Source organism: Leuciscus leuciscus (genome assembly GCF_965113295.1).
Source record: "Leuciscus leuciscus genome assembly, chromosome: 1".
Classification (NCBI taxonomy): Eukaryota; Metazoa; Chordata; class Actinopteri; order Cypriniformes; family Leuciscidae; genus Leuciscus; species Leuciscus leuciscus.
In genome coordinates this window covers 74,972,090-74,996,048 of record NC_138725.1, presented here as the reverse complement: position 1 = coordinate 74,996,048, position 23,959 = coordinate 74,972,090, and the positions used below count along the sequence as shown (strand labels likewise).

The 23,959-nt window shown below is 39.1% G+C and overlaps 2 protein-coding genes across 2 annotated transcripts in view; both read left to right on the top strand.

Moving 5' to 3' along the window:
- The first annotated feature begins 127 nt into the window (after positions 1 to 127).
- uqcrc2a (ubiquinol-cytochrome c reductase core protein 2a) lies at positions 128 to 10,714 on the top strand. The gene is made up of 14 exons (XM_082186104.1): positions 128 to 276; positions 2,373 to 2,474; positions 2,563 to 2,712; positions 4,128 to 4,192; positions 4,293 to 4,349; positions 5,357 to 5,481; positions 5,570 to 5,667; positions 5,752 to 5,809; positions 6,558 to 6,650; positions 6,737 to 6,936; positions 7,678 to 7,758; positions 9,030 to 9,106; positions 9,327 to 9,480; positions 10,417 to 10,714. Exons 1-14 carry the CDS (start codon positions 244 to 246, stop codon positions 10,498 to 10,500), a joined length of 1,377 nt encoding a protein of 458 aa, XP_082042230.1. The 5' UTR covers positions 128 to 243; the 3' UTR covers positions 10,501 to 10,714.
- A 998-nt stretch (positions 10,715 to 11,712) lies between these two features.
- mosmoa (modulator of smoothened a) overlaps positions 11,713 to 23,959 on the top strand; it is a 42,086-nt gene continuing 29,839 nt past the window's right edge. Inside the window, exon 1 of the mRNA XM_082187479.1 lies at positions 11,713 to 12,532. Coding sequence (XP_082043605.1) covers positions 12,427 to 12,532 — 106 coding nt within the window. The 5' untranslated portion in view covers positions 11,713 to 12,426. The remainder of the gene's footprint in view (positions 12,533 to 23,959) is intronic.

Sequence of the window (23,959 nt, the reverse complement as noted above, 5' to 3'; positions counted from 1 at the left end):
TGCCTTTTTAAACAAATTTTTAAAAATGAGTTCCCATAAAAAAATGCTGCTGAACTCAGTTTGAGAAACTCGTTTTATTCAGATTTTATAAATGTCAAAACGTCCCGTTAAAATGAAACAGCTCTTGGTTCCGGTGTGTCCATATATGGCGCGTGGCTGCGGCGCAGTGGATTGTGGGTAGGTCTCCGGGGTCGGCCATAGCATTAGCAGTGTTTCCCCGCGGCTGAAGGAGAGGACAGAGTCATGACGGGATTCAGAGGTTTCGCTCATCTCTCCGTGAGTCCTCCTTCTCTCACACTGCACGGCTTTCTCCTCGCTGTTTACATGTGGTGTTTTACACACACACACGCGCTCTTTAGGGTCACCGCAAGGCTAATGCTGCTAGTGTCATTGAGCCGGTGTCCGACGAGCGAGCAGCTGTTAGGAACTGTCCTCTCTTTATTAAACACCCGAACACACTGATCGTGGACCCGGCAGGTCCTGCTGTCCTGATAGCGCTGCTTTATGGTGAATCTGCTGCTGTTTCTGTGATGAAGGTCACCGTGACACACACACTGATACTCTACTTTCAGTCACATGTGACCTTTGACCCGGTCTGATCTGTCATCATCATCATCATCATCATCGTCCAGGATCAGACCTTTAGATCAAAAACAATATGATGATGGTCTCTGGGTTCATAGGGAAACATAAGGATCAGGGATGAAATGTAAAAATTGTGATTCCTAGGTTTGAAAAAATATTGGAAATTGACAGATAAAAGTAAATGTTTGGTTAAATGTTCTAAAGACCTTTTGATTCCCCTCATCTTTATTAAGGCAAGTGGTTTGCGCAACATTTCTTAAAGGGACAGTTCACCTATAAATGTAGACGTTCATCACTTACTCTCCCTCCCTCTTCAAGCCTGTATGAGTTAATCTTCTGTCCAACACAAACTTTTATATACTTTTATGACTTTTTATATGCCATTGAATTATCAACTGTTTGGTTTCCGACATTCTTTAAAATATCTTATTTTGTGTTCGACAGCAGAAACTCATACAGGTTTGAAACAACTTAATGACATTTTTGATTATTATTTTTGGGTGAAATATCCCTTTGAGTTTAAATATGCATTTTAGTGGAAGTCAGTCAATGTTTGTAAGTTATGTCGACTCATATTGATCAGATTCCAGTGTGTTATTGAGTAAATGGAAACGAGCTGTTAGCGTTTGACGCTCATTTATCTTAAAGTCACCATGAAATCAAAATTGACTATTTTTATATTTTATGGAATATTGCAGTATTTATTATAAATTATCCATCCTAATCTCTTCTCTGAATGATATCACAATAGAAAACAATGATTATTTTTAGTAAAGAAATGCATTACTGTTGTACAGTAGAGTTAAGATGCCTCTCAATGTTATAACACTAATAATAATACATTATCAAAACTTGTTTCCATGTTTTAATTTGACCAGTATAAAGCTCAGTTGTTTGACAAAGTTTTTCATTTCATATTAAAAGATAAATTAAATGAATGTTGTATGTCTTCATTTGATTACGAGAAAATACACGACACAGATTTTGTGGGTGGAAAAAATATTTCATAGAAATTATTTTTTAAATTATTACAATTGTTGTTTTTATGAATTCAATTAATTAGACATTCTTTTTGATGATTCATTATTTTTAATTTAATTAAAACATTAAAATGAAATCCAGGAAACAGAGAATTTGGTAAAAAAATAAATAAAGCGGAATTTGAGGAAGAAAATTGTAATATTTTATAGGGCCCTAAACATGTAATATTTGTCAAACTTTTAACACATTTTAAAGTTTCATGATTTAATTTAATTAGACAATGCTTTTTGACTACTACATTTTTTTATTTAACCATTGAAATGGAGTCCCAAAAATTCAAACGTAAAAAAAAAAGAAGAATTTTGAAAAAAATAAAACGCAATTTGGGAGATTTTTATTTATTTCTGAAATAATATTTTTTTTTTTCCTCAAATTCAGTTTTATTTTTTACGAAATTATCTGTGTCCTGGAATCCATTTTAATGGTTTAATAAAACTGTAATAAAAAATAATGTCTAATTAATTGAATTCATAAAAACAACCAATTATAATAATAATAAAATGTAATAATTTAATAATAATAATAAAAAAAAATCTATGAATAAAAACATTAAAAAAATAATAAATATATATATATATATATATATATATATTAAAATTCTATGATTTTTTTAAATTAAAATAAATAATTTAAAATTAAAAAAAAATTCTATGAAATGTTTTCCCCCCCCACACATGTTGTTGTCAGCTTCCTGAAGGGTGTTTCTATCGCCTCTACTAGTGTTCTCACAGTGAGTGTTTCCCCAGAGACGCTGTTACGCCGCCGCCAGGAGGAGCGAGGCGCTGACCGAACCTCTGCTGACCCAAAAGCCTGCAGCTCCACCAGCCCTCACGCCACAGGACGTCCAGGTGTGTGTGTGTGTGTGTGTGTGTGTGTGTGTCATGCTCTCAGATCACGTGACCCACTGCTTAACCTCTGCTATTGTGTGTGTTGTAGGTGTCCAAGCTTCCCAGCGGCCTCCTCGTGGCCTCTCTGGAGAACTACTCCCCCGTCTCTAAAGTCGGCGTGTTCGTGAAAGCCGGGAGTCGATATGAGACCGCCGAAAACCTGGGAGCCACTCACATGCTGCGGTTAGCGGCCAATCTGGTGCGTTCACACACACACCAGCAATGAATATATATCACAGTCTATGTGTGACCCTGGACCACAAAACCAGTCACATGTCGCACGGGTATATCTGTGGCAATAGCCAACAATACATTACATGGGTCAAAATTATCGATTTTTCTTTTATGCCAAAAATCATGAGGATATTGAGTAAAGATCATGTTCCGTGAAGATATTTAGTAAATTTCCTACCGTAAATATATAAAACATGTATTTGTGTGAGTGAATGCAGCACAATCACCAACATTAATGCACAACTTTAAAGGAGATTTTCTCAATGTTTCGATTTTTTTGCACCCTCAGATTCCAGATCTTCAAATAGTTGTATCTCAACCAAATATTGTCCTATCCTAACAAACCACACATCAATGGACAGATTATTCATTCAGCTTTCAGATTACGCATAAATCTCAATTTAGAAAAAATTTACCCATGTGAGGTTTATCGTATTTGTTGGGTCTATAGTCTGTGGAGACTCATTCAAGCAAGTGTTTCACTGGTCTTGGTAACTTGTACACATGACAATAATAAATGACTTGACTTGATGATACGTAATGATTGAAGCGACAATGACCCTCTTGTCACTTAGTGGTGTTGTAGGATTATTTCTGATGCGTGAGATCCAGACAAGAGTTTCCAGTCCAGTCCTGCATTTATCAGCTTTATTCGACACAGTTCCGATGCCGAAACACATTATAATCCACAGGTTTGCATGTCCACATACGATCCTGACACGGTCAAACAGTGTTTGCTTCCCTCATTAGTCACACCTGACTTCCTCTATACCTAATAAACACACACTCCACCCAGTGTCCAACAGTGGAACTACATCACATGTGACCCTGGACCACAAAACCAGTCACATGGGTCTATTTTCTGAAATTTAGATTTATACATCATCTGAAAGCTGAATAAATAATCTGTCCATTGATGTATGTTTTAGGACAGGACAATATTTGGCCGAGATACGACTATTTGAAGATCTGGAATCTGAGGGTGCAAAAAAATCTAAACATTGAGAAAATCTCCTTTAAAGTTGTGCATTAATGTTGGCGATTGTGCTGCATTCACTCACAAATACATGTTTGATATATTTACATTAAGAAATTTACTAAATATCTTCATGGAACATGATCTTAATATCCTCATGATTTTTGGCATAAAAGAAAAATGGATAATTTTGAGCCATATAATGTATTGTCGGCTATTGCCACAAATATACCCGTGCGACTCGAGACTGGTGACGTGATCCAGGGTCACACATTATAAATCGAGCATAATGGCTCTGACACTCGTACTGAATCTGCTGTGTTTAAACATCTGTGTGTGAGCTGATCAGACATGCAGGGGATGTAGTGTGTGTGTGTGTGTGTTAAGTGTGTTGTGTGTCTCAGACCACTAAAGGTGCGTCGGCCTTCAGGATCTGTCGGGGTCTGGAGGCGGCGGGAGCCAGTCTGAGGTCAGCTTGTCTTATATTTATTTACCCATGAATACTTTCTGTATCGCACGCTGTCATCTCTCTCACGCTGTCATCTCTCTCACTGTCTGCTGGTGTTTAGCGTGACGTCTTCGAGGGAACACATGGTGTATTCTCTGGACTGTCTGCGGGATGATTTGTGAGTATCTCGCAGGAAATGAGCAGTAGATGTAGGTCTAAAAACCACACCAAATATTATTACGATAACGGCACAGAGAAACAACATCGTTGGAATCACTTTCGCCTGATAAACACTGTCAGCCAATCAGAATCCATCCTGCTTTAAACAGCTCGAGCATTTAAAGTGGCAGACGAGCACGAGCTTATTATAAACAGAACAATATCATCCGCTGGTGTGGACGCTAATATAGTTATCCTTTATAGTTATCTTAGTATGCACCTGGGGAACAGGACTGTACAATTAAGGGTAACACTTTATTTTACAGTGTCCTTGTTACATGTGTTACATGTACTTACCATAGTAGTAACAGTAAATTATGCATAATTACATGCAACTAACCCTCAACCAAACCCTAATCCTACCCTAACCCTATGGTAAGTACATGTAGTAGCTTAATATTACTGAGTACTTAAATTACACTGTAACGATGACACCTTAAAATAAAGTGTAACCAAATTAAGTGCTACTATGTCCCTTTAATAAGGGGAGTTTAAGGCGTTGTGTCAGTACAGAAAAAAATGTAGTGTGTATTAACGACTCAAATCTTTTATTATCCCTGACCCTGTTTTGATCGAGGAGTCTGAGTCAAACACTCCTATTGTACATGAGTCTTCTCAAGCCATACTGACTCAAATTTATAGTTTAATTCAGTTATTTATTAATTCATTTGGGTTAACTATCCTTTTAAATGTCTGTTTGTTTTAAGTCTAAATCAGCTGCGAAACTTTAATCCCTAACTAAGTAAATCAGTAGTTTTATCATTATTATTTAGTGTATTTTACTCAAATCCATCGTGTGAGATATATCAGAAGTCTACAACCTTAGGCTCAGCTTGTGCTGTTTTATTTGTCAGTACTCAGTATTTGTTACTGTGGCAAACAATGTGGATATAGCAGATATCACGGTCTAAAAGATTGGATTTGAAATCGTGTGTGTGTGTGTGTGTGTGTGTGTTTTGTGTGCAGTGAGGGCGTGATCGAGTACCTGATCAATGTGACCACAGCTCCTGACTTCAGACCCTGGGAGTTGTCTGACCTCTCGCCGAGGATCAAGGTCGACAAGGCCATTGCAGACCAGAGCCCACAGATCGGTACAGCTCACCGATGCCTATAGAAACGAGTGTGTGAAGTCACCTGATGACACACAGAGTCTGATGCTGATGTGTGTTCCCTGCACAGGTGTTATTGAGAAGCTGCACGAGGCTGCGTATAAGAACGCTTTATCCAACTCGCTGTACTGTCCAGACCACATGGTGGGGAAGATCAGTGTTGATCTGGTAAGTGACTGACCGCAGCTCTTCATCTGTTGTTTCACCTGAGCCAATGGCAAACTCTCTTCTGTTTCTGCTCTTCAACTCCAGCTGCAACAGTTTGTTACGAATAATTACGCCAGTTCCAGAATGGCTCTCGTTGGATTAGGTAAGACTTCCTCATCGATGTAAGTCTAGTTGTTTGGTCAAAATTGTGGTTTTGGTTGCTCTTATACATAAAGCACATTTTTATTTCAATGCTTTTCCGGATATTACCTTTCATGTGGTGTGTAATATAGCTGTTAATGTAAAAGGTCTGCAAAGTTTCAGAGATCAAAGTGCAGGATGAATTGAGTTTTTGTCTCATAAAAGACAGAACCGATTCTGAACTGTCTGAAACGAGTCATCAGTAATTCCAGTCACTTCCTGCTGAACCTTTGTAGGATTGTTACAAATTTGCATTATGACAGCCAATGGTCAGAGCAGAGTAGACCAATCGCAACAGACTGGACCATCTGACCAATCACAACAGACTGGGTCATCTGACCAATCAGAGAACAGTAGACCAATCACAACAGACTGGGTCATCTGACCAATCAGAGCAGAGTAGATGAAAGATCAAATCTTTTATTGAACCAGTTCAGACACTGTGAGAAAAGAGCTGATGCTACAATTCTGAGATAAAGTTCTTTTCGATCTTTGATGGACGTAAACATATTGTAGGAGACCTCAAGACAACATTAGCAGCCTTTAAAACAGCATAATAGGGACACTTTAATATATTTTAGAGTCGAGAAGACAAAAATACTGTTTTGTAGCTTCTATTAACTAGCCCAGACCGTGTGATGAGTGAATGTTGTTGATGATGATTATCTCTCTCTCTGTGTGTGTGTGTGTGTGTGTGTATGTGTGTGTAGGAGTCAGTCACGCTGCTCTGAGGAAGGTGGGAGAGCAGTTCAGCGGACACTCAGGAGCCGGAGCACCAGCACCCAAAGCCGTTTACCGTGGCGGTGAGTGAGAGCATGCGTTTCACTGCAGTGATGAGTGTGTGTGTATGTGTGTGTGAGCCTGATGAGTGACGGGTGTTGTCCTGCAGGAGAGCTGCGTGTGCAGAGTGGAGGAGGGCTGGTTCACGCGCTGATGGCCTGTGAGGGGGCCGTGACGGGCTCCGCCGAGGCCAACGCCTTCAGTGTCCTGCAGAGGCTTCTGGGAGCCGGACCGCACGTCAAGAGAGGGTCCAACGTCACCAGCAGACTCAGCCAGGGCATCGCCAAGGCCACCGCTCAGCCCTTCGATGTGAGGAACGCTCATGTGTCTTCACTGCTCGAAAGTACACATGCGTACACAAGCTCTAAAAATCCACACTAGTATTAATACAGGTTTGCAGTGTTTACAAAGAGGTCCAGCAGGAGGCGCTTTAGGAGCGGCAGAAACAGCGGTTTCCCCGGTAACGGCTGTACACAAAGCAGTTTCCCCAGTAACGGCTGTACATAAAGCAGTTTCCCTGGTAACGACTGTACACAAATCAGTTTCCCCGGTAACGGCTGTACACAAAGCAGCGCTGCGCTCATAAACGCTGCTTTATCATGAAAGATTAAATGAAAATAACATTGAAACTTTTCTAAAGACCGTCAGTTCACTTCAGATACATTCATATAAAAACACCCGCGCCGCGTTTTGACTTTGAAACGTGCAGTGCTCGTGTTTATTCAATGATATCAAAGGCTTTTGGTAAATCTATTTGTGGCAGGCACTGTTGATATTGTGAACCAATGAATGGGAAACACTGTAATATAATTTGACAGCTATCAATTCTAGTTTAACCAATCCATCTTCACCGTCACGTTTAGTAACACACACAGCTGTGCAGCCGCCACAGTGCAACAGTGAAAAGACCCTCTCAAACAGTGTCGCGCCGCGTTCCCTCGTTGTTTAAGCGACATACACCGGTATTGCGGTATATTAAAAATTCATATAACAAAAACAAAGCACTACTCTTGCTATAGTTGAGATGTTTCTGGTGTGTTTTCTGCGCAGGCCACGGCTTTCAGCGCCACGTACTCGGACTCTGGGCTCTTCGGGGTGTACATCATCTCTCAGGCAGACTCGGCCCGCGAGGTGAGTGCGCTTCAACACACCCTTCCTTGCCACACAACACTTCAAAACACTGTTTTCTGCAATTATAGTCCATAATTGATGAATTTTGCAACATTGACCCAGTTATCGAACTCAATTGAGTCAACACTGAACTGACTCATAGTGAATAACAACTCTATTGTGTAGGGCTGGTCTGAACACCATTGTTTTGAGCATAAAGTATAATGAGGTTGGGTTCTTTCAACTGTCCATCCTGTTAAAAACGGCGAGGCTATATAAGATAACTGTAAAAAGGAGTGTTGTATTGTCGTTTCATAACATTGACAGAGTTATTGAACTGAACTGAATCAACATTGAACTAAATCGAGCTGAATAGTTACACTTGTCTTCTGTTGAGCTGCTCCAGTTGAATTTTATAATTGATTCATTAACTTTTCTCTGTTATTGAACTGAACTGAATCAACACTGAGCTGAATAATGTAATTTGTATCATATTTGATGAAATTTGCATCATTGAATCATCATTTTCCTGTTTGTCAAGCTGCTTTGAAACTGAATCTGAATTGTATAAAGCGCTATAGAAATAAAGGTGACTTGACTTGACTTAGCTGTTTAAGGACAGGTTCATTCATAAATGAAAATCCTGTCATTATTCACTCACTCTAATGTTGTTAAAAACACACACACACACACACACACACACACACACACACACACACACACACACACACACACAAAACCCTGAAACATGTCTAGGGGAAAATCACCCCCTAAAAAGTTATGGAATTCAAGTCGATTCATCAAAACGTTCTCGAATAACGTGCAAACGAATTCGACAAAGAGCACGCCAAAATGAACGTGAGGCTGAAGGTCCATGAGCCGGGACTCGAACTCGGGATGCCTGAAGCGCAGCCACGCTGTATGTCGGCGCTGACGAGCTATTAGCTTTTGATTAAATTAGCCTATTGTAATGCAACTGGTTTACTGAAACTAACTACTTTTTTAACTCTTCCTAGACCGTCGATTTTCACGATATTCGATTCAGATCATCTTCAGACTGTGCTAACAAAAAGTTATGGATTTCATGTCAACAGACAAACCGTTTTCATTTACAGCATCAACAAAGTTGATAACATGATACCAAAGTGACTCTGAGGCTTTATCTCCGCAATGCTTTGGCATATTGACACCAAACTTTTGTTACTGTCACCTCACTCTGACCACAACACATAAATTTGGTAAAGCGTATTAAAAGTCAATGTTCAATGCTCTCTCTCTCTCTCTCTCTTCAGGTGATCAATGCAGCCGTGGCACAGGTGACGGCTGTGGCTGAAGGTAAACTCACCGAAGAGGATCTCACCAGAGCAAAGTGAGTCTAACACCAGCTGGGTCAGCTGACCAAATCACCAGTCTAAGCTTTTACATCTATAATGCACTGCCAAATAATCAGTGCCTTCTGAACTAATACAAATGAAATGCTTGTAACTACAGGAAATATTTCTATAAAAATGTAGGCTATGACAGGCTTTCATAACTCCGCTGTGGTCGAGCTCATGGCTGTGTGTGTGTGTGTGTGTGTGTGTGTTCAGGACCCAGCTGAAGGTGGATTACCTGATGTCTCTGGAGAGTTCGGAGGGTCTTCTGGAGGAGTTGGGTGTTCAGGCGATCAGCAGCGGCTCCTACAGCTCGCCCGAGTCTGTCACGCAGGCCATCGACTCCCTCACCGCCAGCGACGTGTGCAAAGTAAGACTTTTAACCAAGCGTGAATCCGACACGGAAGTGACTTAAAATGCAATTCATCGACTGGCCACTAGAGACAGGCTCCAAAAGAGAGTCAATCCCATAGACCCCCATGATAAAATGTCCAACTTTACAGCTGAGAAATGTGTTTTCAGCCTGGTCTATATAGCTAATTTTGCCCTTCATGAAAACGATGGCGACGGCCGGCTCCGCCCACTTTGGGCTTCAAAAATGCTCTTCAGAAACACTACGGGTGATGTCACGCACACTACGTCCATATTTGTTTACAGTCTATGCTTTTAACTCATGACAAGCCGAATTCTCCTTGATCCTCTGAGTTCTTTGCACTGAGGGAAGCACCAAGCGTCGCAAGACCATTTACTGAACCGAAGTGACAGAAAGCTCAGATACAGAGAAAGCAGCCCGAGCGAGAACGTCACCAGAGCTGTCGTGATGTTTTTACCTTGATGAAATGTACAAAAAAGCTCTTTTTTTTCAGCAAATATTTAGTCTGTAAGCCTTATAATGTAAATCAGAGGTTCTCAACTCTGGCCCTCGAGATCCGCGTAATCCCTGATCAAACTCGCGTGCCTGTACCTGTCTAGGCTGCGTTCGACATCACATCCAGTATGTGACAAAAGTATATCAGAATTCACAGGACAGCATTATCTGCAATCTTTTTCTTTCAGTTCAATTTCAAGCAAAGTCGATTGAAGCGTTTAGATTAGGCTTTTTCTGTCCGATTGTGCCGTCAATCCCATTATAAACTTCAAAAGTTTCCGTTCAAAAGAGTTAAGTTAGGTTTTCTATATTAGTGATCTAAATAAACATTACTTGTGACAAATCATAGAGACTGATAGCTTACCTGGTGGTTTTGCTAGTGGCTCATGAAATGGTTAAAGCAGTAAAAAACTAATGTGTGTTTTGTCTTGTCTACAGGCTGCGAAGAAGTTTGTTGAAAGCAAGAAGACCATGTCAAGTTGTGGACATCTGGCCAACACACCATTTGTGGATGAATTGTGAGGGGAAAGTCCTAATATAAAGTGCACACATTGTGCAGCTGCGTTATTCAAGTGTAAAAAATAATCCTGATTACTGTTGACAGTTGTATTTTTTTGGTCTGTCCATCATGAAGTCTGGTCTTTAGTAACGGTGTACTGAAAGCACAGCCATCGGTTTCATCCTTTTCACTGTATATGTGCTGTACATTCATTAAAGCAAGTCTATCGGTCATTAATACCGCTCGTCTGCTTCATAATTGTCAATTATTTCTGTCATAAATGTCCATCTGTGTCAGTTCCTCCAGTGGACCTGCAGAGGGAGACAACGAGAAGATAAACGTGGGGGGAAATTACATTGTGATTGTGTATAAGTTTTTTTTTTTTAAAGGTATGAGTGAATTATTAAAAGTAAAAGATTAAAACAAAAGATGTTTGTTTTGGCTGCATTTAAAAAATGATTTCACCAAAACTCTTATTTCGCTAGAATCAGGTCATGCATTATTAATGCATTTTTGTAATTAATTCGTTTTAATGAAGTCAAACAGTGTTAAATGTGTTAAAAGTATGTCTCATGTACACAGTGATTTATATATGTAAACGAACCTATATAGTTTTAGTCAAAGATCAGTCAATAAAAATTAAATATTGTCAACATACTTTTCTAAGTATTGCGTATTTGTCATAAGGTTACTGAAGTATGAACACTAACAATATTGTTCATTTACTTTTTGGCTATTTCCATTTTCCATATAAATCAATTATGATTTGCCTACTGTAATTTGAGCAGTCTTTATCCACATGCTCATACATTATAAAACATTTTCCAGTGTCTATTTTTGTCTGCTTAATATCAGCTTTTCCAACAGTATACTTTTTTTTAACTACTTTTCTTTTTCTTTTATTTTTTATCTGTAATGTAAACATAAGCTAATAGTGCACGAATGCGCAACTAAACGCATTTTTATGGCGATCTCATGCTTTTTGGACCGCGCTGCTCGTCGTTCATAATACAAATGGTCTCTTTCTCCTTCGTCCAGAACGCATATATTGTTCATGAACTGTATTTTGAGATTCCTGCCTGCATTAAGTGGGTAATTACAGAAGTGCTGACAGATGTTGATGATGCCCACACACACACACACACACACACACACACACACACACACACACACAGAGAGAGAGAGAACTGACCTCCTCTAGTCACGCGGAGGAGTCTCGCGAGAGCAGCAGACGACGGCGAGATCTCGCGGGCCTGTTGTGTCTGACGACAGACGTTGCGTGGGGGGTTTTCGCCTGATGTCATTGGGAACGACGCGAGAGGAGCGTTTACACCGCCGCTTCTCATGCTCCTGCGGCTTTCTTCGCGAATCCACGCAGTCAACGATCTTTCTCCGCGCATTTCGACGAGTTTTTCGGGCACGAACGTGATGCTGTGCAGCTGTGCTCGCGCTCGGCGTCCGTGAAGCTGCGCGCGCAGCCGAGCTGAAAGATGGACCACAACACCGTCGATCAAAACGGCCGTTAATTCGTTGCTTTCACGCCTTTTTTGCCGTTAAATCCCGCGAGCGAGACTTTATTCGAGATGGATATGTGGACGTCGAGTGGAAGTAGGCCCTCCGGATGGCAAACAAACCGTGCGGAGGATCTGTAGCCTGTTAGCAAGTAACGGTACGTTAACAGAAGAAGAAGAAGCCCGCAGTGTGTGATGAGGATGATGATGATGAGGATGATGGGGCATCAACTGTCAGGAGGAAGATCAGAAACACAACCTGGTCTTTAGGGATCGTGTGTTTCCTTCTACAAATCTGCTGGACTTATAGCCATATCACATTATAACACATCTATCTATCATGCCTTTAGACTCGAGCAGTGTTGTTGTGCACTGAGATCTGTGGTGTAGAGACTAGCTCAGTTGTTCACTCCTGAATCTGAGCCCAGGGCACCTGACATGGATAAACTCACCATTATTTCAGGATGTCTCTTTCTGGCTGCGGATATATTTGCCATAGCGAGCATTGCCAACCCGGACTGGATCAACACTGGCGAGTCAGCAGGTGAGAAACCAGACCAGATCAATACAAACCAGATCAATAACTCGACTCTCTCTCTCTCTGTCTGTGTGTGTGTGTGTGTGTGTGCGTGTGCACGTGTGTGTGATGTATACATGCCAGCTTTGTCCGACCTCATCTGTTCTGATAATAATAAAGTTCTGGCTCAGATTACATTATAAAGATAGACATCATCATAACAACTTGATTACATGATTACGGTTCTTGCATCTTTTAATACTCAATCGCATTTGGATGTACATGAACTACTGAGCTGATAAGCGTTTACTATTATAATGTTTGTTGTTTAATTGAATCAGAGTTTAGTAGAGCTGGACTAGGGCTGTGCAATTAATTGAATTTCGATTTCAATTTCGATTTTTGCTCCCAACAATCACCAAAATAGTATAATCGAGTAAAAACGATTATTTTGCCATTTTCTGTTTTGAAAGAACGCTCTTATTTTGTCTTGTGTTCTGAATGACACGCGCACATCCGCCCTTCCCTATGCCGTAAACTCTCTCAGCTTGAATGTTTAAACTGATAAGACTTAAAAAGAAGTGAAAATGATAAACTTTAGTTACGATGTAATGCTGGCCCGATTGTACAAGTGACAATTCCATCATGTCCCGACTCATAAACGCGAGAGTGTAGTTTCGACGCTTGCCTTGTCCAGCGCATTTTGAGAGACAGAGAGAGAGAGAGAGAGAGACGCAGCACCGCTGAACACTCACGCGCTGAACACAATTGCGTCTTGGAGAAAGTTTTTAAATTATTGATTTGATTTTATAATCTTTGTGGATTCATTTAAGATACTCATACAATCTACATGCTAAAGTGAATCAATGTTTGTGAGGGAATTTCCCGCATTATAAGTGCTAGATCTGCGGGAATTATTAAAATACTCATTGAAGGAGCCTATTATCTGTTACATTATTTATTTTAATAGTTCAAAAAGTACAATCAATGTTCAAATTTCGATTTTTTAAGAATTGTTGAAAGGTGTGTTTGGTGACACTTTACAATAAGGTTCATTAATTAGCATTATAACTAACTTACCTTTGTTAAGATTAACTAATAATGAACAATAATTCTACAGCATCTTAGTTAATATTAATTTCACCATTTACTAATACGTTATTAAAATGAAAGGTTGTATTTGTTAACATTAGTTAATGCACTGTAAACTAACATGAACAAACAATGAACAGCTGTATTTTTATTAACTAGCATTAAAAAAGATTAATAAATACTGTAACAAATGTTTTTCTCATTGTTAGTTCATGTTAGTTAATACATTAACTAATGTTAACTAATTAACATTATTGTAAAGTGTTACCGTGTCTTTTTAATAAATGCAACACGTTCCCAGTCATGTGAAATAATCGTGTTACATAATCGTGATTTCAATATTGACCAAAATAATCGTGATTATGATTTTTTCCATAATCGAGCAGCCCTAAGCTGGACTGTGTGTGTGTGTGTGTGTGTGTGTGTGTGTGTGTGTGTTGAGACGAAATGAACGATTCGATTCACAAGCTTGCGATTCGATTCTGATCTGGATTCAATTCGATTTCGATACTTTTGGATATAGATCAGCTACAGTACATCCATCAAACCGCATTTGTTGCCTGAATTTAGAGAAAAATAGATTAAAGTCGGTTAATATCAAAAGTATATCACTTATATTTAGATTTATTGGATGGGAGGCGTTTTGTAAAAACAACAACACAGACTAAAACATCAAGTCTTTGGATTTAAAGGGATAGTTCACCCAAAAAATTAAAATGCTGTCATTAATTACTCTCTCATGTCGACTATAGCTCATCTTCAGAACACAAATTAAGATATTTTTGATGAAATCTGAGAGATTTCTGTCCCTCCATTTACAGACTACGCAACTACCACCATTACACATATCTTCATTTGTGTTCTGAAGATGAACGGATGATCAGCATTTTCATTTTTGCCTGAACTAATCAATATATACATTTATCAAAATGAGAACCGATTAAACACCAAATATCGATATTTTCAACCCAGTCCTAATATTTCATTTTCAGGCCTTGAATACTCATAGAATTGGTCTTAAAGTCTTAATATATTTTGGTTTATAATGAAATATTAAAACTTGCTGCTTCTTCTTTTTTTAAGCTCATTTAAAGATGCGTATAAAAAATTTATTGTATTTCATTAAAACTTAATCTCAGAATTATTCAACATTTTGTTAATCAAAAATACCGCTTTTTTTTTTTCCAAAAAAAGAAAAAAGCCATATAATCATGTTTCAAAAACACAGAAAAGGTCACAAAAATTGCATCATGATTCTTCAGTAATATTTAACCATAGATATTGTAATCATCTGACCAATACTTGATGATTTTCCCTAAGTCATTCATTCAGCTGGCCTGTGTTAGTTATTGATGAGTGTTAGGACATGTACACGGTTATTATTAAAGATGTAAAGCTCACGCACTGGTCTTCACGTGTGTGTGTGTGTGTGTGTGTGTGTGTGTGTGTGTGTGTGTGTGTGTGTGTGTGTGTTGATAAACAGCTGCTCTTTGTCCAGCACTCATGACTGCTCAATAAGTGGGTCATCGGGGGTTCAAGCTCAATCCTCTCCATTCACTGAGAGTCACTGGCCTCTCACGCTGCACACACACACACACACACACACACACACACACACACACACACACACACACACACACACACACACACACACACACACAGAGACACAGTCTCACGCTGCAGTGCTGAATCAGGTGTCAGAACACACACTGCCATGTCAAGATATTCCTTTGTGTCCGTTTCAGCACACGATGTTCAGCACATGCTTGCTATCGGGTTCACTCAGCCCTCATTACTGGGCTTGCTGAGTGTCTGGAGTAGGTATTGTTGTCCCATAGTTATGATGAAACCAGAGGCGAGGAGAAGTTATAGGACACACACACACACACACACACACACACACACACACACACACACACACACACACACACACACACAATTAACCTGTTTTTCATAAAGTACAGTGTTTTTGTGATATAATGATCCACCACATTATTATGTAATGAACAATTAAGCACATTAACCAAACCCACACCCCAGTTCTGTCATGTGTCCAGGCCTCTGTTTTACTTTTGAGGGTGTACTACTTCTTTTTCACAGTTAGTAATTAAAAGAAAAGTTACTCAAAACACTGTCATCTTTTTTATTTTATATATAAAATATTTATAAAAAAAATTGAGTGTTTTGAGTAACTTTTCTTTTAATCCTATATTTATTTATTTATAGTATGTTTATTTTAATTTAATATTCAATAAATTGGACAAATGTCAAAAAAAAATAAAGATTTAAAATATAGGCTAAACATGCGTATACTTTAGATGGCAATAGATTCTGCAAGTGTTTTTCACACAAAGTAATTGTTTATAAAATATATGACTAAAAAGGAAGTAAACACTGTAACGGGGCACTCAGTAATCTGGTGAGTTTGTGCGCACCGGTAATCATATTTCTTTCATTAATAAAGAAGACAAGGTAACACTAATTTTAAGTGAGCGCTGGCGTTCGCAGCGACGCCCGTCAAAATAAAAGTCCCCCTTCTAACACACCGAACAATCAGGAAAAACGGATCTGCCGATATTTAAAAAATAACAAATAGTGGCCAATATAAACCACTACTTATTTATGCTGTTTTGAAATGAGTAAATGGGTGATAGATCCAACCACCTATTTTGCATGTGCATTGTGGGATATTGCATAAGAAAATCTCTGGATTGGAAACGGCAAACATGCACATAATTAAAAACAATGCACATAAAAAACATACGCACTCAAATTGAGTGCGTATACATATTTATCCGATCAGAAGAAATGCGTATGAACTACAATGGAAACACATTTACAGAATAAATCCGTTTAATGCAAAAAAAAAAAAAAAAACTACCTCACATGACTTTGCCCCCAACAGTGATTGGATAACTGGACTAACCAGTGGACCAATCGCATCACAGCATCTCAAATGTTGTTGTTATCCGGTATAATGACGTACGAGAAGCGTCTCTCAGATTGTGTTCCCACACCAGGCGTCACGTGAGATCACATGACAGTGTTTGTTGCGTTTCATCTGTCCGCTCTGAGACGCATTCATCATTTATGATGGAGGATTAGAGAGACGCTCGATTGCAGGAGCTTCCGTTATATTACAGATACTTTACACTGATTTCTAGGAAGTGAATGTTGTCCTCTTGAACACACGCGATGGAAACGCCGCTTTATTCGCTAATGTTTAATGCGATATTGGTTTGACTCTATATAATGTACAGTCAAACCAACATTTATTCAGACAGCTTCGACATTTCTAACATTATCACAGTTTATTCACTATTAAGTGATAATAAAATATGCAAAACATCCTAGTACCACCCATAACACCCTAGCAACCACTCAGAATACCCTAGCAACCACCCAGAACACCCTAGCAACCACCCAGAATACCCTAGCAACACCATAGCAATCACCCAGAATATCCTAGCAACCGCCTAGCAACACCCTAGCAACCACCCACAATACCTTAGCAACCGCCTTGCAACACCATAGCAACCACCCAGAACACCCTTGCAACCGCCTAGCAACCACCCATAATACCTTAGCACAGAGTCCTGCACGGGTCCGATTTTGTAAATCCGTACCCGCAGTGCTTAAAACCGCATCCGACCCGTTATCCGTCAACAGCACTAATTAAAATCCGCACCCGACCCGCACCCGGAATAAAATCAGTTTAGCCAATCACATTAGACGCACAAGTACAAAAATGTTAGTCGCCAGGTCATACAGAAGTTACTACACGACAATTAACACAAGGACAACTTCAGCCGAAGCTGTCAAAAGGCCGGTACATGAAGAACATGGCTAACGTTACCACAAAACTGAGTAGACTTATCACATTTTACCAATCGAACAGACGCGCGGCTACAACACTAACGTTATATGCCACGCAATTTCGTCTAGCCTACATCTGACCATTTTGGGTTCAAACGCGCCCTGCACACCACACATAGGCCTACTTAGTGTTAAATCTGAAAAAATACTGTTTGATAGAACTGCTTGGTTACCACAGTTATCTGCGCGCTTCCTCAGCGATGAAGTTCCACATCTGCGCCTAACACGAAAATGCAGCAAAGCCTTTCACAATATTTTCTTCAGATAACTCCAAATTTCTCCCACACCACTGGACTTGATTTTTGATGACGTATTGTCGACAACTTTACAATCTCCACTAGCTATTCTTTTCTTCAGCTCCTCAGCATCCATCTCGACGACTGCAAGCAGATCGCGCGCGCGCAGTTATAATGAATTTTTAAAAGTGAAAGTAGCCTAGGTAACGTTATAGATACTGGGAGGGCGTGGGCACAAATAAACTGATGTGGATTTTAAATTATTTTATTAACTTGAAATAAAGGCATATTTTTGTAGATGTGTTCCTAAAAATATGCATATATTATTTTTACGTTTGCATGTGATTGTTTTAAACCCGTGTTTAGACCCGTGTTTTCCCCGTGTCCGACCCGCACCCGTATCCGACACGGTTGGATATTTTTCACCCGTTTGAGCAAAATTTGCGGGTCACCCGTCGGGTACCCGCACCCGTGCAGGACTCTACTGTAGAAATGAGTGAGGAGTCCATGAATCCAAGCCAGATGTGTTTATTATATAAACCTCTGTTGTGTATAATCAACTTATACTGCCACAGACAACATGCTAAACTAGCAACTTGAACTCGGCGGGGGGATGACACGAGCGCAGGCAGAACTAATGCGCATGCGCGCTTCCTCCAGTACGGTAACTCAGAGTGTCCATACAGTATGCAAACACGATCATTCACCAGAATGATCTACATCTAGGGTGACCAGACGTCCCGAAAAATTCGGGACAGTCCCGAAATCGAAACTGTTGTCCCGAATCCCGAATCTGGCCCTAATTGTCCCGAAAATTATACTAAAGCAAAATCTTGAGTAGTTATTGTCTTATAAACATTAAAAACTGTCTGCGGAGGTTGAGGCCGGCGACACACTGGCTGCGTGGCGTGTCCGTTTTTATTTCGGCTCCCTGTTAACAGGTTAGAGCTTGCACACTGCCTGCGTGAGACGTGCGTCTCAGGCGCGCCTCGAGCCGCGCGGAAAACGCGTGCATGCTAGAAACAGAACCGACGCCTATTTTTCACGCGACACGCAAGCCTGCAAAATAGCAAGCAAAACAGAATAGGAAAAGATGTTTGTATGTCATTTTGACATGAAAACATATTAATAAATGACATTTTGATGTTTGAAAGTTTAAGTTTTTACATAAATGCAGATATAAATGTAATAAAAAAAAATATATGATCGATTTTCAAATATTGCACCTGTCAATACAGAATAATGACAGACTGTTGAATAAATCAATTTTATCTTTGAATAAAAATATGTTTGGTTCAGGTTTGAAATTCATGATCTTTTATTATAGGCTACGCAGTCTGATATCATAGAAGCCCCCCATCCCGTCACCCCAGACCCATAGCCCAGTTTAGCTCAAACAATTACCAAGCAATGCTTCATTGTGTTCAGTCTGTGTGTAAAAAGGTCGCATTAGCAATTAAAGAAAAATCACTTCAGCAAAACATGATCAGGTCAAAGAGTCTGAATCATTTTTGGTCCTAAATTTCTATAAATGTTACTGGTAGTCACAGTATGAAGAATTGTTGTGTGTAATATGTCTCACAGTTTACTTTATTTTGCTCTCCTCACTCATATAAATGACCTATAGTGTCCTGCACACACTAGAAAACACATATATCTACATGGTGTCTGAATAATCTTTGGTTTGACTGTAGCTAATGAAGAACAAAACTCTAAATCAGCCAAAATAGTGACGTAACGATACCAATCCAGTACAGGCGTCATGGATAAGACGCGTTGTGTGTTTGCGTCGGATTGCTCCCTCGATCGAGCACTTCTCAGCTGGCTGTTTAGTGCATGTCTGCGTGTGATCAGAGAAGTGAAGGGCTCTTTGTGAGAGACTGTTTCCTTCCTGTGAATGGATGGTAAAGTCATTAAAGTGTGTGATGTGGTCTGAGACCAAATGAAGCACATAATTGGCTGATCGCACATTGTTTCGGCTCTTCCAGGGAAACGGTGTCTTTGATCCACTTCTAGACATTTTGACTAAACGGTTGCATTGAAGTTTTTTGTTGCTGTTGTTGTTTTGATTTCTGATATTATGGTAAAAAAAAAAAAAAAAAAATCCTGTGTTGATGGGTACTCAAAGAAAGTCTTTTTTTTTTTGTTGCTATTATTATTATTTGATATAAAAAGATGTAAACTCGCAATTGTGAGAGAAAAAGTCCCAATTATTTTTTTATTCTGTGGTGGAAACAAGCTTCCATATTTAATAGCCTATGTTTTCAATGTATATAAAATCACTTTCGTAAATCTAATTTGAGGCTGGCACAAAAATGAGTACATCTCGTCTTTGACTGCAAAATGCGTCCATTTAGTTTCAGTCCCGAGCCGTTTACAGACACGAATGACCACTCAAGGGCAAACTGCACCTAGAAAGAAACAACAAGCACTTGTTCAAACACTGACATTGTGACGTTTTTCACAGCTCGACTTTGTTTTGAATGTTTTGAAACCTTTTCTGGAGCATTTTTATGAGTCGACCTGCAGAGACTTGAGTGGAAAAGGCTTGTTTTTCAAATCTCACTGGTTTTTGCATGTAATATATATAATTTTGCCCTTGGGAGTTAATGGTGTTGCTTTATTAGAAATGTAGATGCGTTTTAAATCAGAGTCTGTGTGTTTGTTCAGCCGAACCGTTGGCAGCTTCACGTGTCGCTCTCACCACAGCGGTGCTCAGCTGTCTCGTGTTTATTTGCATTTTTGTAGTTTTGTACATGTACAGTTGTTTCCGACCACTTCATCATTTTCAATGTCCAGCCAACATTATCTGCTGGCCATTACCTTGAGCAAACATTTAGCCTCTTTCCTCTAGCCAACATGTGTTCAGTTTGAGTCTTCACTTTGGCATTGTTGACATGTTTGCATGTGATCTGATCACAGCTGGTCTTCCCAGACATCTGATGTTCGGTGAAGTCTTGCCACGTATATGTTTGTTTCCGCCACAGAGTAAAAAATTGTAAAAGATATTTTGTGAAGACTTTTTATCTCACAATTGCGAGTTTATATGTTGCAATTCTGACTTTATTTCTCAGAATTGTGTTATAAAGTCAGAATTGCGAGATCTAAACCCACAATTGTGTTATAAAGTCAGAATTGCGAGATCTAAACCCACAATTGTGTTATAAAGTCAGAATTGCGAGATCTAAACCCACAATTGTTATAAAGTCATAATTGCGAGATCTAAACCCACAATTGTGTTATAAAGTCATAATTGCGAGATCTAAACCCACAATTGTGTTTTAAAGTCAGAATTGCGAGATATAAACCCACAATTGTGTTATAAAGTCAGAATTGCGAGATATAAACCCACAATTGACCTTTCGCCGGCCCCTCCCCCAAAACGGCCATTGTCCAATCACACATCATAGCAACCGTTACTATGTGAGCATGTCCGACAAACATTCTCCAAGCAAGATGGTGAAGCCCACGGCGTTTGTAAATATGTGGAATAAGGGCTGCCTCCGACAAAAAACCATTTTCTAGTCGACTATAGTTATTCATTTAAGCCATTAGTGGACAAATCGCCCCTTTTATATTAATTGAATTACTTAAATACAGGATAATGAGCGTTTACGTAATATAGCCGCACTCAAGCGCACAAGCGCACGCATAAAGCTTGCCACAAAGAACCGGTAAAAGTAATTTGGGGTCAGTAAGATTTTTTTAAAGAAATTAAGAAAAGTAATAGGCAAGGATGCATTCAATTGATCAAACAGTAGGCTATAGACATTTATAACGTTAGAAAAGCTTTCTATTTCAGAAAACTCTGAAACTTTCTATTCATCAAAGAATCCCCAAAAAAAAGAAAAGAAAAGTTTTCTACATTGATAACAATCAGAAATATTTATTGAGCAGTAAATCAGCGTATTATTCCCTCAGGTAGGTTGCACGTTTTCTTGCGTGGGTGGATGTTGCTGGAATCAATAATCACGTTGTTTGCATTCGCCTAAACTGATTTGCCGAAATCAAAATGCTGACATTGAAAGTCCCGCTCGGAGCGGTAAATCAAACAATGATTTGTCCCTAAATAATGATATATTATATCATAATATATTATATATTATTATTATTGATAGGATGATAACAGGTGTCGTGATCAGCACTGCTGCTGTATCAGTCAGTGGTTAGATCAGCTTTGCAGTAAAAAAAAAACAGGACAAGGGAGATATAAATTATGTATTATTAATTATGACAAATAAATTATGCCCAAAATACGGGACATTTGGCAACCCTAACGTTAGTTTTTTCCCTTCCCCAAGAACAAAGCACATAACGTTAGCAGGGCTGAACTGGAACAAAAAAATTTAAATCAAATTTGCTAATAAAAATTAGCAAAATATAGCTAACAGCTCAGATAACTGCGATTGTCTGCAACAAATCGGAGAAAATCAAGACAGAAGAAGAGGTCTACGATGCCTACGGATATTGTGGGTATTAGAGATTCTTTTGCGATTGTCATGGGGTTTCTCAGATTTCGCTTGAGACCGGTAAGCCTTGATATAGTAGTCGTGTCTCCTTCATTGCGTATTTTTATATTTTGAATATATCCCTCCACTGCATAACTTACTGTAACCCCTTTTGCCTCGATCTGGAGGATATCGCGAAGGCATTGCTCCAAAAAAGGTCACTGACACGCACGGGTATACCTCTTCCCGTCATGGCAATCTGTCGCGCTGGTCGTGTTTGACCATTTGTTTGTCGGACGTAGCAACAGTAACTAAGGGGGGCAGGGCTCGGCGAAAGGCTAATTGTGTTTTAAAGTCAGAATTGCGAGATCTAAACCCACAATTGTGTTATAAAGTCAGAATTGCGAGATATAAACCCACAATTGTGTTATAAAGTCAGAATTGCGAGATCTAAACCCACAATTGTGTTATAAAGTCAGAATTGCGAGATATAGGCCTAAACACACAATTGTGTTATAAAGTCAGAATTGCGAGATATAAACCCACAATTGTGTTATAAAGTCAGAATTGCGAGATCTAAACCCACAATTGTGTTCAAAGTCAGAATTGCGAGATCTTAACCTACAATTGTGTTATAAAGTCAGAATTGTGTGTTATGAAGTAAAAATTGCGAGATATAAACCCACAATTGCGTTATAAAGTCAGAATTGCGTGTTATGAAGTAAAAATTGCGAGATCTAAATCCACAATTGCGTTATAAAGTCAGAATTGTGTGTTATAAAGTCAGAATTGTGTGTTATGAAGTACAAATTGCCAGATATAAACCCACAATTGTTATAAAGTCATAATTGCGAGATCTAAACCCACAATTGTGTTCAAAGTCAGAATTGCGAGATCTAAACCCACAATTGTGTTCAAAGTCAGAATTGCGAGATCTTAACCTACAATTGTGTTATAAAGTCAGAATTGTGTGTTATGAAGTAAAAATTGCGAGATATAAACCCACAATTGCGTTATAAAGTCAGAATTGCGTGTTATGAAGTAAAAATTGCGAGATCTAAATCCACAATTGCGTTATAAAGTCAGAATTGTGTGTTATAAAGTCAGAATTGTGTGTTATGAAGTACAAATTGCCAGATATAAACCCACAATTGTTATAAAGTCATAATTGCGAGATCTAAACCCACAATTGTGTTCAAAGTCAGAATTGCGAGATCTAAACCCACAATTGTGTTCAAAGTCAGAATTGCGAGATCTTAACCTACAATTGTGTTATAAAGTCAGAATTGTGTGTTATGAAGTAAAAATTGCGAGATATAAACCCACAATTGCGTTATAAAGTCAGAATTGCGTGTTATGAAGTAAAAATTGCGAGATCTAAATCCACAATTGCGTTATAAAGTCAGAATTGTGTGTTATAAAGTCAGAATTGTGTGTTATGAAGTACAAATTGCCAGATATAAACCCACAATTGTTATAAAGTCAGAATTGCGAGATCTAAACCCACAATTGTGTTCAAAGTCAGAATTGCGAGATCTAAACTAGAGGTCGACCGATATGGTTTTTTTCAGGCCGATGCCGATCTTTTGAAATCCGGGTCGGCCGATGGCCGATTAATGCTGCCGATTTATTTTGGCCGATTATGTGCTTGTTTTTAACCTCTATTTGAAAGATAAAATGTAACACAAATAATTACTTAAGATAGACAAGATTTCTCAACAAAACATAATTGAACACTTGACCAATCTGCACTTGTTGTGACTTTGAGATATGTTTGGTAATTGTACCTGAATGAATTGAAA